The sequence below is a fragment of the Aphelocoma coerulescens genome, chromosome 3 (genome assembly GCF_041296385.1).
Source record: "Aphelocoma coerulescens isolate FSJ_1873_10779 chromosome 3, UR_Acoe_1.0, whole genome shotgun sequence".
Classification (NCBI taxonomy): Eukaryota; Metazoa; Chordata; class Aves; order Passeriformes; family Corvidae; genus Aphelocoma; species Aphelocoma coerulescens.
Genome location: NC_091016.1, coordinates 23,748,064 through 23,765,732, shown reverse-complemented (window position 1 = coordinate 23,765,732; position 17,669 = coordinate 23,748,064). Strand labels below are relative to the sequence as shown.

The 17,669-nt window shown below is 44.6% G+C and overlaps 2 protein-coding genes across 6 annotated transcripts in view; both read left to right on the top strand.

The window, feature by feature from the left end:
- The window catches only part of MARK1 (microtubule affinity regulating kinase 1), a 57,280-nt gene extending 53,288 nt beyond the window's left edge, over window positions 1-3,992 (top strand). For all 5 annotated transcript variants that reach the window (XM_069009492.1, XM_069009493.1, XM_069009490.1 and 2 more), the window contains one exon: window positions 1,952-3,992. In XM_069009492.1, the coding sequence (XP_068865593.1) occupies window positions 1,952-2,306 (355 nt within the window). In that variant the 3' untranslated portion in view covers window positions 2,307-3,992. The remainder of the gene's footprint in view (window positions 1-1,951) is intronic.
- Window positions 3,993-6,049: 2,057 nt separating this feature from the next.
- Window positions 6,050-11,560, top strand: C3H1orf115 (chromosome 3 C1orf115 homolog). The gene is made up of 2 exons (XM_069009489.1): window positions 6,050-7,724; window positions 10,027-11,560. Exons 1-2 carry the CDS (start codon window positions 7,434-7,436, stop codon window positions 10,144-10,146), a joined length of 411 nt encoding a protein of 136 aa, XP_068865590.1. The 5' UTR covers window positions 6,050-7,433; the 3' UTR covers window positions 10,147-11,560.
- The last annotated feature ends 6,109 nt before the right edge of the window (window positions 11,561-17,669 follow it).

The following is a 17,669-nucleotide window of genomic DNA, read 5'->3' as shown; positions in this document are numbered from 1 at the left end:
GGTCTTGGTGAGGTCCTTTATATCCCTTATTTCTGCTTTCTTGCGAAGTATTTAATATAAAACTTTATGTAAGTGTGTTCCTTTGAATAATAAAGCCCCCTGTAGGAGTTAACCAATCCTTCAGGCACTTAAAATCATGTTTTGACTTACAAATATTTAATGGTGTTTACTTTTGGTTTCAGTGGACAGTGTAAATACTTCATGTGTCTGTGTGTATATATGTACCTATTAAATTTTTACTATAGTTACATACTGTGCTCATTACTAAAGCTGCTGCTTGCCATAAGTAAACACCTTATGGTCCCTGAGAAGTGAATGTCACTTGCTCTGAGGAATAAAGCAAGTGACATTCAGACAAAAGGGGTGGTGACTGCCAAATATTGAATTTCTGTGGCAGCCACTGTACACAAATCTACAGATGCTTTGTTAGCAATAAAACATTCCTTCATATGCTCATTTTCCAGTATATCTGCTCTTTTGCCATGTTTCAGCATTTGGCTCTGCATTTTTGGTGTGCTTAAGCACAGTGCATACCTCTTTATTTTTCTGCTCTCTAATGAACAGGCATTGTAGTTTGCATTCATGCTAAACTGGTCACTTACAGAAGGTATTGATTTAGTTTTCAAAACAGAAAGCCTCTATTTAAAAAAAAAAATAAACAGCACATTCTTACCAGGATACACTGTATATAACACACAATGCATTTATCTAAGTTAGCCCTTTTCAATTCAGAGTCTATTAGCTGTTAAACTCTTGGATGTGGAAAGGGAAAAGAGACTGAGTGTTCAAGTGAAGTGTAAAGTTGCTTTCAGCTCTTGCTTTCATTCTCTAGCTTTCTCTGCTTTTTGTCATCCTACAGTGTCTGTTTTGGGCTAAAAAAGTCATTTGAGATCTTATCCCTGCTTTATCCTTTGATATCAATGTGGTTCTCTGGGGGTCACACAAAGTTAAATTAAAAGTGCTTGTTTTGACTCCTCTCTGAATAATGACTGTTTATACACTCAAAATGAGTGCAGCACCTTTCCCCAGTGATGGCTGGGGAGGCATCAGCATCAGGAGTACCTGTGGCACAAACAGATACAGCTGACTGTGGAATTACTTTAAAATAATTAATGCTGGTTCTCAAAATGTTTTCTGCAATGGAACAAGTAATCTGTTTGATAAAGGAAGCATCAGACTAAGAGCATTAATTGGAATTGCTCCCTTGCAGTTTTGTCCTTTATCAAATAAAATACTTTGTGTCTGTATTTGAAAAATACACGTCGCTGTTTCTTATGCGTAAAAGCTGCTGGCCATGTACTCAAATGGTGACTAACAGGCTGTTTACAACCAAATTACAGTCCAAAATTCTGCCTCATCAGTTAAAATAAAACATGTTATTATAAGGTCTTTTGACACAGAGAGAGGTCAAAAATCTAAACAAGTACAAAACGGGGGGAAGGCAGAAAAGAGGGGAGGGAATTAACTAAAGTCTTGTGAATTGCAGGGTGGGATTTCTTCCTCTGCTGCTTTTACAGTATGATTTCTGCTTCAGGATTGTGTTCCTCAACTTCAGTTTTGTTGGTGTATGGCATGCTCCAGATCATGAAATCAGCAGAACTTCAGTCATGCTTTTACATAGACTCCACTTTCTTTGGAGCAGTATGGAGTAACGTGTGTCTGCTGCAGTTACCATTGCACATGTTGTCATCAGAACATTGTAGAGCAGGGGTTTCCAAACTTGCTTCGCTGTGTGCCACTACTGTGGCACGGTGCTGTGCTGAGCACATGTGTGCAGCATGTGGGGCAGGACTGTTCCAGCAGTGTCCATCCAAATCCCTGAATTGGCTTGCCCGTGACTCGTGGCATCTCAATGGCAGTTTAGAAACCCCTGTTCAAGAACTGTATTTCTCTTCATCTCTCTCGACTACACTGCTTTGGTTTTGACTTTGCTGTATGTCACTTGTTCCAGGAGTGTTTCTGGGGAGCCTAAAGACAGAGAGAAGGAGGATAGCAAAGATTCGAAGCCACGCTCCTTGCGGTTCACGTGGAGTATGAAGACCACGAGTTCTATGGACCCAAACGATATGATGAGAGAGATTCGGAAAGTGTTAGATGCTAATAACTGTGATTATGAACAAAAAGAGAGGTTTTTGCTCTTCTGTGTCCACGGTGATGCACGACAAGACAGCCTTGTTCAGTGGGAGATGGAAGTCTGCAAACTGCCACGATTGTCGCTCAATGGAGTTCGCTTCAAGAGAATATCTGGGACTTCTATCGCATTTAAGAACATTGCATCCAAGATAGCAAATGAGCTTAAGCTGTAAAGAGAACCTAAATTCTTTGGGATCAGGGAAGATTCATACATGATCTACACTTTGAATGTACTGGTTTCGCCTAATGTGATTGGCCTGTGAAACTTCCCATGTAGAAATTGCCCTTATTGCAATAAGGTTATACATAGTTATTCAGAATTGTAAAGTTAAATCCAGTATGACCTATATTAAATAACTGTAGCTAAAGAAGTTATGTTCACATGTACAGGTAAGTATATAGAGCATTCTGTTCATTTTATGTTCATAGAGTTGTATAATAAAAAGATGACTGCTTAAATTCAGATCTTGTATAGTTGTCTAGATTTCTGCACAGAAATGTATGTTTGATGCTTTGAGTTGGAAAAGTTCTTCCCTATCATTTACATTTTTGGTGGGTTTTATAAGTCTTACCTCTACCATGCGTTTTTTAAAAAACTTGTGTCCTGAGTCAAATGCACAAAACTAGTTTTCACAACTGTAGCATGACCATTTTTAATTATTTAAAAATTGTTCATGAGTTGAACCAAAAGTCAATAATTGGCTTTTGTTCTACATGAGACTGTTCCTGCTTATCTTTGGCTCTTATCCTTGTTATTGGACAGTGTTTAGTTAAAAAAAAAAAAGAGACAAACATGTTTACAGTGTTGGCACTTACAGTTTAGAAACTTTGTTCTGCCTTTGGCCAGCTCAGAGCTGTGGGGGAACAGAAACCAGGCATAAGTGATTTCTGTCTGCAAATTCCAATTCTTATTCCCATGGCCCATTAATAAATGTAGCACCAAAATGGAGAACCGGAATTATTTCATTTGAATATCTTGGTGTAAAATATCACTTATTTGCTGCCTTCAGAATACTACAAATTCCATTTTATGGAAATATATTAACATTGGGACTGTTTAATAGCACAAGATAATCTGAAGTGTTGACCAATTGTATAAGTTAATAATACCACCTCAGGAATTAGCTTGGCTTTTGGAACATGTGCCCCAAAGAGTACATGCAATTCCACATAATATTTTACAGCTAAACATACATTGTTTATAATGATAAATTGTTGATTTATGCTTTTGTGGTTGTACAGTTTGTTCCCATGTAACCTGTTTGTGTTTAATATTTTACCAGATTTCTTGTATTTATTCCACATCATTATGCCTGTAATGTGCAGCTTTGTAATTAGGCACTTGCCTACAGAAAAGAAAAAAAAAAAACAGCCCCACATTTTTTTTCCTTCATAATTAATGATTATAAACTATGTAAAACCACTAGTACTGGTACATTTTAATACTTGTTCTTTTGTACTGAATTAACCATAGAGGTTGGTTGTGCAATGTTATTTAATGTCGTAATTACTGTAATATCAACATATGGGCCCCATCTGCACACTCTTGTGAAGAATAGAAAGTTCATTAAGAAATTGTCACTTTAAAAAATAAAAACTAAAAAAAAAGCTGTGGTAAACTCTGTAACCCTAAGTTAGAAAGCTGTAAGTGTAGTAAATGTGCCATTCTCTAATGGCTTCTTGACCGAGATGGACTTTACATACTGTACTGTGATGTAGCTTTCCTATGTAACAGTTATGTTCGGAAATGGGCGTGTATTGTTGCCTTAGAAAAAGGGTGATGTTTGGAAAGAAAGAACTGTAGCCCCTTTTCTTTTTTTTTATCTGATGTTCATTGAAACAAAATCTGATGCAAGTCATCTTGATTCACTGGTGCACTCTATTAAAACTTACTTGAACAGTTCTCATACTAAAATACTTGTTGTTTGCCCTTTATAAAATCATTACTGCAGGTAGCAAAACAGTTTAAAGGTGCATAGGCTCCATCTTCAGCACGGTGTGAATGCAGGATTAGGATTGCATGGGTTCAAGTGGTCCTGCACTGTTCAGAAACTGTCAGTGGTTTAGCATTAATGGATGTCTAGGAGCTTTTACAGGAATTCACCAAAAATCAGCCTGGGGAGGAGAGGGGTGTGTGTCTGCCCAATTTACCCATAAATGTCTATAAATGCTCGATTTTTCTTTAAAATACACAACTAATGTAACCGTGATGCTAATCTAAGATAATGTATGAACTTGGTCATGAAACAAAACCTTTTGCCTTTTCAGAAGGTTCAGTGAAAAAAAATATAGGTCATGCTGTGAGACAGTAGATTAAGTACTTAGGAAAGCTTCCTGCTTTACAGGCGCTGTTTTTCCATGGCTAACTTTGCCCTCGATTGTCGCTGGTTTTCACCACTCCATAGAAGCAGAGATGTAGCAAAGTTCCATAAAACACAGATAGCTTTTCCAGAGGACAGAGCTGGTAGCTTTTAGTTCAACTCTCCCATGAAATGTGGCACTGCCAGTTTAATGTTTATATATCAGTGCAGTTTGCAAATGGTGTTCTGTCCAGTGACTGCCAGTAGTGTGAAACCGCCCTGATTCCTAAACCCTGCTGCCCTCCTTCTTTTACCTTGCTGGAAAATGAGCTGTGACCCACCTAAGGCTCTCCATAGCAAATACCCCAGAAGCTTCCTAAAGGACACAGTCTGAGTGTGAAAGGTGTAGGTGCACATAGGTGCAGCATTTGGCTTTCCAAATCTGCTGCTGCCCCAGCAGGAATAAGATGGGTAGATGGGAGAAAGCAGTTCTGAAAAAAAGTCTCTAGTTTTATTGGCAAGCAGAGTCTTCTTAGTCTGGGATCAGTGAGATGGTGCCTACCCAACCTCAGCTCCTGGTTCTGGGAATCCTCAACAGCTGCCTTATGCTGGACCTGTTCATATGTAAGTTACTCCTTAGGCAACGGTGGGATAAGCTGCATTTCAGATCCAAACGTTCCCAACTTCCATGTGGGAGGGGACTGGTGTGGCATTTTACCAGCACAGCTTTCACTTTAGAAATACGAAAGTTTTAAATGCCACATCATGTTTCCCAGCTCCAGGCAGGGATAGGGATGCCTCAAATCTTGAGAGGCCTTACGAATTCAATTGTAATTTGTTGGCAGTGTCTGTGGGAGGTGTTTGGGGTGGGTGGAGAGTGAGCAGTGGGGTTACTGCATGGTTCTGCTGGTCTGGCTTGGGGGGTTTTTTTGGTATTATTTCATCTGAGGTATACAGATGTTTCCAAACTCGTGCATCCCTTTTCACACAGTCCAATTTAAAAACATTAAAATGTATTTAAATCAGTAAAAATACAATAAAGAGTCGTTCCTGGTCCACTGAATGAATGACACTGCTGGAGAACCAAGTGAGGTCATTGTGCCATATGGTAATGCATGATGCTGAAATTCCATGAGCTGTTTAGACAAAGGTTTTGGTATCTGGTCTCATACACCTAAGGGTACCTTGGACCTATGCATCTCAGAATGTGTGATTCCCTGGCCACCATACAAATGGAGACACTAAATCTCAGCAGAGAGTTGTATTCTGAAAAAGGAAGCAAACTCGTGAGGTACAAACCCAGTCTGTGGGGAAAGGCCTGCCCCTCTTGAGAAGATAGTGAAAAATTATCTACCTCAGAGCTTCTCATTTAGGGGCAAGTATACATTCCCTATTGGCTCTATATGGAAAACTTGAACGTACACACTTTTCAAAGCCCCTGAAAAATACTTAATGCATTTCTTTAAGATTTTTCAAGATAGCTTCAGGTTAACAAGAAAAAAGTTTCCAATTTAAAAGCTGCTGAACAGATTATTGGTATTTTATTTCTTGATGCTGCTGCTTAATCAGCATCAAACAATTACCTCAAACTTGTAAGAAAGTAGCTCATGAAAAGCTACAGCAGTGCAACATTTACCTCCTGTGCCCCCTCCCTCCCCCCTCGTGCAATCGTTGTGGAGCCTATGGTGCTACTCCGTTTCAGTGTGCAGTGTTCAGGAACGACCTGCACCTTCGGGATGCAGGCAAGCTCAACATCTGGCCCCAGGAGGTGGGGGAAGAACTGGGTGGCTCAGAAATGGGCCCTGCAGATGCTGCCGAAGCCAGAGCCCAGAGGAAGGAGGAGCTCCCAGGGCCACACATGGTCTGTGGTAGGTGACCCTTCGGGACTGGTACTCAGTGAACAAAAATCTTGTCCTGGGTTTGGGTTACTGCCTCAAGCTTTTGGAGACTTAAAAACTCGACAATGGCAATAGGAGTGGTGACACCTTCAATATGAAATCGAGGAAGGGATAAAGCACTTCTGTAGTGACAGTCCTGAGACTTGGCTCACACCTCCCACCCTGCAGAGACGCGGTCCTGCTCTTCTTTACGCAGCTTTCCGGAGCTGTGAAGGTGGTGAATCATTGTCCTTGGGGCAGATAACAGTGTCGAGTGCAGGATTTACTTCCCGAATGTTATGCATACATCTTGGGGAGGCACAGGTTGAAGGCTTTATTCCCCGGTAAGAAAAATCCAAGGTAAAGGATTAGTCTGTGCCCGTGTTGCATCTGCTTGTCCAAAGTGTTCATATGCGTATCAAATGTCGATAAATACACCAACTGGTTTAATAAGTTGTATCTATCCTCCCTATACGATTTTGTAGTTCTTGATGTACCCAGGTGAGGAACGCCGCTTAGGAAAGGCAGCTGTTACACTGCAGCACCCCAGCCGCAGAGGTGGGGCTATCGCAGCCTCGCCCAGCACCTGGGCAAAAACCACTGAGAAACTTCTTCGGCACTTTCCCCTTGGCCAGGGGTAGCCGAACGCAGCCCAGGATGCAGAAGAGGCTGTTTACCCGTGCCTTTAGTAGGAGCGCCTATAACAGAGGGATGTCCAGGGAGCTTGGCCTTTTTCTCTGACGGGGAAAGAAGGTGACCTCCTGGAGCTGCCGTGGGCCGGGGCAGTGCGTGCGGTGCCACGGAAGGAGCTCCCAAGGGTCTCGCCGGCCCTGGCGGCGCCGAGGCCGAAGGAGCCCGGGGGTGGTGCGGGGCTGTGCCGCCCCCTCAGCGCTCACCTGTCCCCGCTGAGCCGACGGGCTCGAATCCCGGGCTTCCCGCACCAGAACAGCGGCGGGGCCGGGGGCACCGCCAGCCCTCGCCCGCCTGTCCCGGGCCGGGGCGCCTCTTCCCGCAGCCGTCCCGCCCCGGGGAGGGGGCAGCGGCCGCCTCAGGCCACACCTGTGGCGCAGCGGCGGAGGAAGCGCCCGAGGTCGGCGCAGACGGGTCGGCGCCCGGCGGCACCATGACGGTGGGTGCGCGCCTGGGCGCCAAGGTGAGGTGCAGGTTCTCCCGCCGCGGGCCCGGTGACGACCAGGTCTCCATCCTGCCCGGCGAGGAGGAGGAGGCGGCGGCGGCGGGGGCCGGGGGCAGCGCGGGGGCCCCGCGGGCGGCGGCGCTGCAGGAGGAGGAGGAGGAGGGCGTCGGGTGCAGGAAGGTGCACTTCGCCGTCCTGCCCGGCTCCTACGAGCCGCTGCGCCCGCCGCGGGCCCCCGGCAAGCGGCCCTACGGGAAGCGCCTGAAGAAGTACGGGAAGGTGAGGGCACAGCGCGCCCGGGGCGGCCGGAGCGGGGACCCTCGGCGCGGGGGCTGCGGTGCCGGGAGGGCAGCGGGGCCTCGGCTCCGACAGTTCTGAGGGGCTCTGGGAATGCCCATTATTCCGCAGGCACTTCAGAACCAGCGCCCGGCTCCGAGGTGGGGGTCAGGGCTTGCTCTGGACCTGCCCGGGAAGGAGCTGGTGCTGCTGGGAAGGGCCGAACACCGACCCTCGCCTGGATCAAAGAGCACAAAATCTGTCTCTTCGGAGTGAAAATGACACTAAGCTAATCCATGTGACGGGTGCTTTGCCTTGCTTGGTTCTGCGTTTCCCTCGGCGTCATTGTTTTAAAACTATCCCTTAAAACTTCCAGTTAATTGGCCTGCATTTTTTTCCCTTCTACTGAAGTACCCGAAAGAAATGGTAAACAGCCCCGAAGGACATTCCTTGGCTAAGGTGACCCTTAGAAATCACTGCTGTGGGTTACCAGAAAAAAATGCAGCTTGTTCTTCGTCTGTAACAACTATTTTGGATCAAAATTGTTCTTTTGCTTTCCTGTGTGGGAAGTCACAAGTCCTACAGTCTGGTGGTTTGGTTTTCTTCCCACCGGAAGACGGATCCCTTTGGTTACAAAACTGCTATGTGGAACAATTCTACTGTTTTTCTCTTGTTCATGTTACTTAAGTGTGTCTCAGGTATGTCTTGGATATTCGTAGCAAAACATAGTTTCTGTGTTAGCAGGAGAAACCTGTCTGTTGTCAGGACTCCTCTCCTGCTGCTGAGATTACAGATGTCAGCATGAGACATGACTTTCTACTGCATCCTATTAAAACCCCATGATTTTGGTAAAGATATGCTTGCTATGTCTGACATGCAGAAAATGCCATTAGCTTGGCAAAGTTACTTTTGAAATTGAGTTTACAGATGTCAGCATAGTCAGGAGCTGCCTCTCAAATCCTACTGTTTCACAAAGAAATGAACAGAATATTTCATTCTTTCATGATGGAGTTGATACTTTGAGTTTCCAGCCCTGTGTTTCCCAGGTCCCATGCTGTAGGAAGCTGTCTTGAGCCGTAGGCCTGATCTGTATGGTGCAGTTTTGTGAGCATGGTTATGTTGCAGAAGGTCATCACTTTGCTGGTGGTGTAAGGGTGCTTTTAATGGTGTTTAAAGCACAGGTCAGTTCTTGGGCACTATGTATTCCCTTTTGTGTTGGTCAGATGACATTCCCATGGGGAAGGGTTGCCAGTTTGGCTCTGGCATAAAGAACAACTCAGAGAAGCACAGGTGAGGCCTGGGTAGGTAGGTTAAGGGCAGGAAGAGGGAAAGAAGACTCCAGTGTGACAAAAAGAGGTAGGAGCAGATGTGGGAAGGAAGACCCTGCATCCCCTCCTCCAGCCTCAGGATCTGCCCCCAGGCTCGAGCTGCCTTTTTATTTTGGCATCTTAACTCCCTTCAAGTAAGTTTCCATAGGAGCAAAACCAGCAAAGTTCAACTGTGTAGTAGCATCATGGCAGCTGAAGATTTTTATGTGCCAGCACCTCTGTAATCCAGCTTTAAGAAATCATAGGAATATGATAGATATTGACTGGATTTCATCAATTTAGAAATATTTACTCAGATTCAGTGTTTTCCATGTCACAAGAGTCCCACACAACCATAAAGAGCTACTAAAAACTAATTCTAATATTCCTCCAGATCTGACCACATTGTATTAATCCCCCAGTTGTGAGCAGCCACATGAGCAAAAACTATCAAAAGTGATACTAAAATTAGATTAAGGTTTTCAGTTAAATAATCCACGGCAAGTTTATCTCTAGTGCAGTACATAGATGGGTTCCTAAATGTGTACAGATATGGATCAAAACTTTCTTATTTTGACAAAAAGCCATGAAATTTCCATAAAAGTATTCTCAGTGAATACTGCCTTCATGTTCAGCACCAGTTTGAACATCTTATGAGCTTTTAGGAGTTACTAACATAGTTAGAACATGTAAAGTGGCAATTATGTACTTCTCCAAAGTAGGGTGAATTTAAACTAATTTTATTCTTGAATAGAATCACATGTAAAAGCCTGGCTTCCTGTGGAGGCTGCATCCGTTCAGTTTAACTATACCCTGTGGGTGTGTATGCCTATATAAAAATAGATGGCAAAATGATTTTCCACTCTCCAGCCCTCATCAGCGGTGGGAGAATTTCATTTTCTGGGGCCGTGACATTGGCTGTGAAAATGATTTTGTGCGAAGCTATTTTCTATCACCTTGCCTTTTTTTCATCCCTTTTTTCCCACCTCTCTCCCCAGAACGTCGGGAAGGTTCTGCAGAAGGGTTGTCACTACTTGGTGGTCGGCCTGCAAGGATTAGCAGCAGCCTATTCTGCTCCCTTTGGAGTGTCAGCACATGTGGCATCCTTCGTCCGCTAGCGCAGCTCCGTGTGCCCCATGGGAGAGGACATGAGGCCATTGCTGCTTTTTTAGGATTAAATTTGAGACCTGGATCTGAAAAACCTCTTGGACCAACAGCCTTGAGCCCCTGTGCCCGGCCCTTTCCAAGACTGAGCGCTCATCTCTGAAAAAAAGTCCAGCACTTTGTAAAATCTGATCGGGTCAAAGAAGTGTAAGGATGAGAAAATAATCTTTGATTAATTGATCTGAAGTTTGTTTTCGGGTATGAGTTGGTTTTCCAGAGCTTTGTGCTCTGTGTGGAAGGGAGCCAAGGATGGATGGCAAAGTAAGTAGATGAGGGAGAGAGAAATGAAGGAAAACAGAGGATGGGAGAGCAGCTGGATGGGAGGTGGAGATGAGTTTGGGTAGTGAGAGGAATTGTCAATGCAGTGGAGGAAACATAACAAAGGATCAGGAAAAGATAGTATCTGGTTTTCTGAGATTCTGAGTTTGCTGGGTTTTTTTTTACTTGAGAGGGTTAAGATGAGGAGTGTGCTTAAAAATATACTTGGACATAAATGGATTGTGGCCTGAGACATGGAGAGCTCTGCTGCATCATGGTTGTTCATTTCAAACAGTGGACATGACAAGTCTTTAAATAATCTTAAGAACGATGTAAAAATCCAGAAAGAAAATGAGGTGTGTATTTGTGATTTTGCGGCATTAAAGGTTCACTGTGATTAACATTTTAAACTTTTCCTCTGCTACTATGAAATCTGCATATATTTTTTTACTGAGAACGGAGTTTAAATGTGATATACCTGCATCTGGAAGCTGGGGCATTTTACACCTAATTCTGTGGTGTTCACCAGGGGAAAAATAAATTGATTACCAGCTGCATCTGAGAAAAGAAATACATACAGCATTTGGAATAAGAATGTACAAGTGTGACATATGAGAAGGGGGCCAAATAACTTCCCAGCTCCATCTTCATTTCTGCACTTGGAAGCTGTAAGCAGAGGATGTCAATATCAGATGGCTCAGCTCAGTGGTGTGGATGGAGCAGCTTCCCTGTCACACCTCCAGGGATATAAATCTTGTATTGATGACACGGGAACAAGGTGGTTTATGGGCCTTAAAAATTCTGTGGGGTTTGTTTGTCTGTTTGTTTGTTTGTCTCAGTCTTTTGTGGTAGTTGTAAATGACTTCCCTGCTAGCACTTTCTCTGTATTAAATATCTTCCTAGTTTTGATGGTGTTTTTGTAATCAAGGAGTTGACTTAACTGGAAAAAAATGCTGTTCACTTGCTTTCTTCGCCTTTTCTGAACAAAGGAGTTTGTATGTCTTGGCAAACCACACTGTATTTCTTTTAAATGTAGCAAATGAATCAGATGGGGGGGTGGGGTGTTATGCTCTTTTCTAACTGGACTGTAAATAAAAGCCACGAGAGCCATGTCTGTTTTTACTTACACACGTAAGTGAGTGCACAAAGGAGGAGTTTCTCAGCAGCAGCCCAGCCAGTGAGGGGAAGCTGCAGTGTAAACTTCCCCATGTTGTTTTGCCTGTGGCCTCAGTGCCCTTGTAGGACATGATTGTAGCCCAGAGTGTGTGGAAATGTTCAGGAATGGCAAGGTGTGGAGATGAGGCTGCAGAGTGATGCCTTGAGAGGCCACCTAAAAACAGAGACTGGACAAGAATAAGGGAATAAAGGTAGGTATTTATTTGAAAGGCCTTCAAAGGTACACCCTGGGGAGCCAGAGGCTACTCTCAAAATGGACCCAAGATGGATGATGGGTCACGAGTTCTTCACACTTTTATAGGTTTGGTTCATTTGCATATCAGGGTTAATTCTCCAATTAAAGCTTCAGTTAATGATGTCGTTTCCCCAAGCTTGCCCCCACTTTAGAGGCTTTTGGTTTATACTTTTGGGCCTAGGACGGTCTGAGTGTCCCTGGAGAGCAGGCCTGGAGAGGCTTTGTTATGTCTACCTAGCACAAGAGAGCAGGAGTTAACAGGCTACAGGAGACTTCAGAGTTACACACTAGGCAGTACAGGGTTTGAAAAATATGGAAGTTAAAACCTAAGGCATCTAAGATTGCAAAAACTGGGGTATGAATACCCACAAGGGATTTTGTGCATTGATTTTATGCCTTCAGTTGTTTCTCTTGAGCTTTTTTGTCCCTCTGATCCCATCCCAGCAGCATGCCAGAGGGCTGCAGTAAGAACAGTGCTGTCCCTACCACCCACATGCCACACCAGCCTACAGAGTTTGGGATTAACTTCAGATTTTGTTACACCACTCTGTGTTTTACAATGCTTTTACAGCATAAGTCATTAGAACTTTTTTAAAATAACTAAAGCCATGCAGGGAGAGATTTGTGTCTCCATTTTTCTGTGTGGAGGGAGCGTCCCATCTATTTGTCCATGTGTCCCCTGACTAGTAAGGCTTCTCCCTCATTGCAACACACAGGGTCCAGCCCATTCAGACCTTCCACAAAGGTAAACATGAACCTTAGCTCCTGAACTGCTCAGCACAGTGGACTTTTGCCTGCTGACACATGGGCTCTTGCTCACCTGGTGCAACTTTAAGGGAATAACCTGGTTGCCATCTATACAGAACCTGAATGACATGTACATGGCGCTTCTGTGTGAGCCTGAGAAAAGCCTCAGGCATATTGGCAAGTCAGCTTTGGCTGGCCAGTGTTTCTAAAATAGACCAAAAACAAAGGAAGAAGAGAGAGAAAGAAAAAGTAAGCGAGTAACGAGTGCTGTTGCAATAAACCAGCTAATGATTCATTTTCCTCCCTCAAAATGAACTGGTGATTCTCACTGAGACTACCAATTAGTGCTGCTTATCAGTTCTTGAGCAGTGATTCACTCCTCAGCTCCTGAAGGGAATTTGTGAGGCTAAGCCTTGTCCTGAGGGTTTGCTACTCTCTTCATTAGCCCAGTGTCTAGAAAATCTGAATCCAGAGGGTGAGGTTCATTTTTCAGCTGGGTGGATGGCAGAGGGCTGTACTTCCTGTCAGTCATGGCAGCATCCCTGTTGGGCCAGGTCTGGCTTAGCTATGATGCAAGCAGGTGGAACAGGGCAGGTCCTGCAGCTCTGTTGCTAAATGTTGTCTCAAGGATCTAAGAGATGAGGAAATACTCCCTGACCACCTCAGCATCAGCTGGCAGGTCATCTGCTCAGCCAACAAAATGGCCAGCCTCCATCTGGAGCAGAGCTGCCGTGCTGGAAGTCTGCATGTGAATTGAGGGAGAGCAAGACATCGGTGATGGGGAAGAGGCTGGGATTGATGAGGAGCCTGGGTTGCCAGCCCTGGCAGGTGCCAAGCCAGAAGGGCAGTCCAGGATTGATTCTTGGCTTTTTGCACAGGTGTTAGATGCACCCTTGGCAAGGTTGGCCTCGGAGAAGCCACCCGAGCACGGACAGCTTTCAACCCACAGGTGCACACTGGCTCTTTTATTAAAATAGGCTTCTCTGCAGCTGAACTCCTGGTGCCTTTGAGGACCAAAACAGACATTTGACTCGCTCATAAACAATATGGGATTGGATACCATGGTGGGTACATGGGGAAGATCTGATTTGACATTTGAGATGGATGAAATACATTCCTCCTTTCAAGCACTTGTGTGGCCTCTCTACCCATTGCTTCACTTGCCAGGTGTTTGTCTTCAGTGGTGTGCTACGGTGCTGTCTGGTTCCCTTCAGACTTCCAAGCACCTTTCACTGTGCTTTATAACAAATGGCAGGATAAATAGGTTCAGGAAGCTGAATCCATGCAAGAGTGGCAAGAAGTAGGTAGTCAACTTGTCCATGCTTCTCTTGGGAATGAACTCCACTAACCTGACGTGCCTCCTGGCGTGTCACTTTTACTTTAAATTGCTGGCTATTCCTAGTGACTGCTCAATGACTCAGAGCAGAATAAAGCATATTTCTGCTGGTTTTGCCAGAGTATTTAATTACTCCTCTGGCTTACCATAGGCTCTGAGGAAATGGCAGAGGACTCACAGCTATTGTCCTTTGTCCTGCAACATTAGCAGCAAGGAAGCATTCTTGCACAGCTTGCTTTGGAAGTGCAGTGACTGAGGAGAGCTGTACCACGCCACAGCACTTTGGCACTTCCAGATCTTTGCCACTCCCAGGCCACGGATCACTTCAGGGATGAACGGCCTTTCTGACCGCCGCCTGTCTGTAAGACTGGGAAAGGGGCAGGCTTTGTGTTGGGGTGCAGTAAAACCAGCTGTCTCTTCTTCTATATCCTGAGTCCCTTGTTGGCTGAGCACTGGCCTCTTCTGAGACAAAGCTGATCCTAAACCATGCACAAAGTTGCTGCAGTTACCTGCAGAGAGTGTGCTTTGGAAATCCTTTTTCCTTCAAGGGAGAGTAGAGAGCCTGAAGAACTTGTAGATTAATGGAGATGATTAAGAGAAAGTAAAGGAATAAAATCCTTCCCATCCTTCTCCCTGTAGGAAGTAGTATTAGGCTGCCAGGTCTGTTTTGGGGTGAGGTCTAGACTGGGCTTCAGAGTGGGTGGTGCACTTTCCTGAATCCGGCATCATGTATGAGGAGAGATGCAGGACTCTGGACTTTTCCAGCTGGAGGAGGGAAGACTTAGGAGAAACTTGACAACAGCTTTTCAGTACATAAGAAGGGGTTTCCAAGAAGATGAAGCCAGGCTCTTTACTGAAGTCTGCAGCCAGACAGCAAGAGGTCATGGTCATAAATCCAAACTGAGGGGTTTCCAGCCAGAAACAAGTCAGGGAAAGCAGTAATATGATCGTTAAGCATGATGAGGTTACTTCAGGAGGCTGAAGTCTGTCTGTGGAGTTTCTCAAGGCATGACTGTACAAAGTGGAAAGCAAACCAGTGTGAATGCAGCATTTACCCTGCTGTGAGCAGGAGGCTGGAGGAGAGACCTCCTGGGCTTCTTCCAGTCTGGATGAGGCTGTGAGTGGGATCCTGCCATGGTAAGCAGAAAGCTTATAATTTACCTACTGTATGGGAAGGTAAAAGACTGAGCTCCTCACCCTTGCTAGAAGCACTGACGCTAGGAATAAAGCTTTGCTGCTGGTAACAAGGAGCGACTGGCGAGGGTGGCAGCTCTGCCTGAGGAGCAGCTCGGCTCCCACCACTGCTTTCACTTCGCCGCGCTCCTTTGGCTGAAAGGGGATTGTCCTTTACTGCCATCTCCTGGGAAAAAAAAAAAAAAAAAAACAAACCACAAATTTCCAGCCTCGTCAGCCTGCCCCGTTGTTCTGCCTCATCTCCTGCAGGGATTTCCTGCCTTTCCCTAGGCTGCCCTCCCGGTTTGTCCAGATCCATCCTCAGGATGTGGGGTCTCAGCAGTGTAATGTGCATCTCCGTATACCAGTGTTTCCTACCCAGTGGAATCCTGAGCTTCGTCTGTCCAAGTGTTTCAAATGTAAAGCCATGGGAACATTGTTCTTGTGTTGGGTTTTTTCCTCTAACACCCAAAAACGCATTACACTTTGCCCTGGAGTTCTTGCTGTGCCTCAAAAACATTCCTTGAGGAAGATTCACTGAAGGTGAGAGGATAAGCCACTGCCACTTCTTGTTTCTAAATCTCATTTTTGATGGAGAGATGACAGCTGCCTATGTGTAATTCCAAAGTGGAGGTTGGCAGACTGGAATTACAACCCCCCAGGAGTGCCTTGGACCCCAGCTCCAGCAAACCACACGTACTTGCCTCCTCATGCTTTCTGAATTCCCCTGTTTTTGCTGCCCATAAATGAATCCTTGCTCCTTCCTTTCCTGGGACACTGAACTAACATCAGATTGTTTTTTCAGCTGTGCCTGAATTAGGGTGGGGACTTTCCTGTCCTTGGTGAATCCCATCCTGCCCTGTGATGGCCGATAAACCAGAGCTGCAGCAGTGTTAGTCCTTGTGCTGCACAACAAATTCCCTGCTCCCTTGCAAAGCCTCTCCTTTGGTCCTTACCTGCTCTCCTAGGTGACACCCTGACTCTTCAGACTCCTAAAGCTGCTGATGGACATTATATTCACATGGAGAATTGCATTTACAGAACATCAGGAAAACTCGTAATGTCAACAGCCTGTGTTAGTTAATACTGGGCCGAGCATTTGCCTGGAACAACCATTTCTGTATTGTCCTGGTGCATTTAGAGAGCTTTTGACTAGAAGAAAATTATAATTTTCAATTCATTTTCCTATATGTCTGGAATGACAGCTGATAGGTACCAAAGTATCAACCCACCTGGGTTTTGGGTATAAATAATTTTCTGCATAGGAAAAACCTCATCACAAAAAGAGAGATCCTTTTATTTCTTTGCTCTGACTCCATTAAAAGGCATCTGTCATTAATGACTCTATTTATAACTCTATCATCACCACTTACTCGCCTGAGATTTTTCCATACATGAATTTCACTAAGCTCATTTCTAGTGCATGACTCACTGAGCTCTGATTTCCTTCAAGATTTTAAGAGGAAACAGCAATGCTTTTATCCTCCCCTCCTCTCTGTGAAGGAATTTTTTGAATTTATTGTGTTGCAACTTTGGAAAAATGATATAATTTGTGTGTGTATAATATGATTTTTATCATATCTGGTTGAAATCAGCGTGCTTGGCCATGTTATCCCCCATCCCTGCCTTTTGTTGAATTATCAGAGTCACTGAAAAAATAATTGCCATATCCCTGGTATGTGCATTTAATTCCTCCCCTGAGACAAGCCCAGGCTACAATTACCTCCATCCTAACACACTGACACCTACTTGAGACAAAGACAGCGTTTTGCTGTCTTTGTCCCTGTTTTTTTTTTTCATAATGTCCATTTAAATGTCTGCCCTCAGTGTGGTAATTTGTGCCTTTCCAAAGTACAGCACATATTGAAAATCTAGAAGATACCCAGCTGCTTGTCTCTTTTTTAGTAGAAACAAGTAAAATTCTTCAACTCTCTCCTTGTCATTCATCTTAGATCTCTGATTGAACTGCTGCTACAAGAGAGGCTAGGTTTGCCTCTAGAATGATCTCAAATTGCCCACTACATCTGAAGGCAAATATGCCTTTTAGTTTCTCCATAAAATTTGTTCCACCTGAAAATTTGTCCTGTGCTACTGAATTAACGCCATGCTTTTTGAAGATATGTCAGCATCATTCACTTTCATGACTGAGGGAGCCTGGTCCCAGTTTGCTGCAACATTGACACTGTGAATTCTTCATGTGATCACGTTTTAAGGAAGCCTGCAACAAGAGCCTGGTGCAGAGAATTTCAGCACAGCTGTCCTGAACTTTGATGGAGTTATAAGCAATTGAAAACGTGGTCATTTGCTTTTAAGTGCAGGAATACTGTGCCTGCTCTGGCTACGACAAACACAGTTCTGTCACACGTGAGGCTGTGTTTGGTTGCAACAAAACCAGTACCGACATTTTGTCTGAGTGGCTCTATTCACATTGCTTAACAGCAGAAGGAGCTGGTGGCTCCTAGCTAAGAACCACTGTGCCTGGGATGGAGAATTAAACAAACCTACTGGTCAAGCTGTTTACTGGGGGCTGTTTGGGAGGTACCTGGTGCATG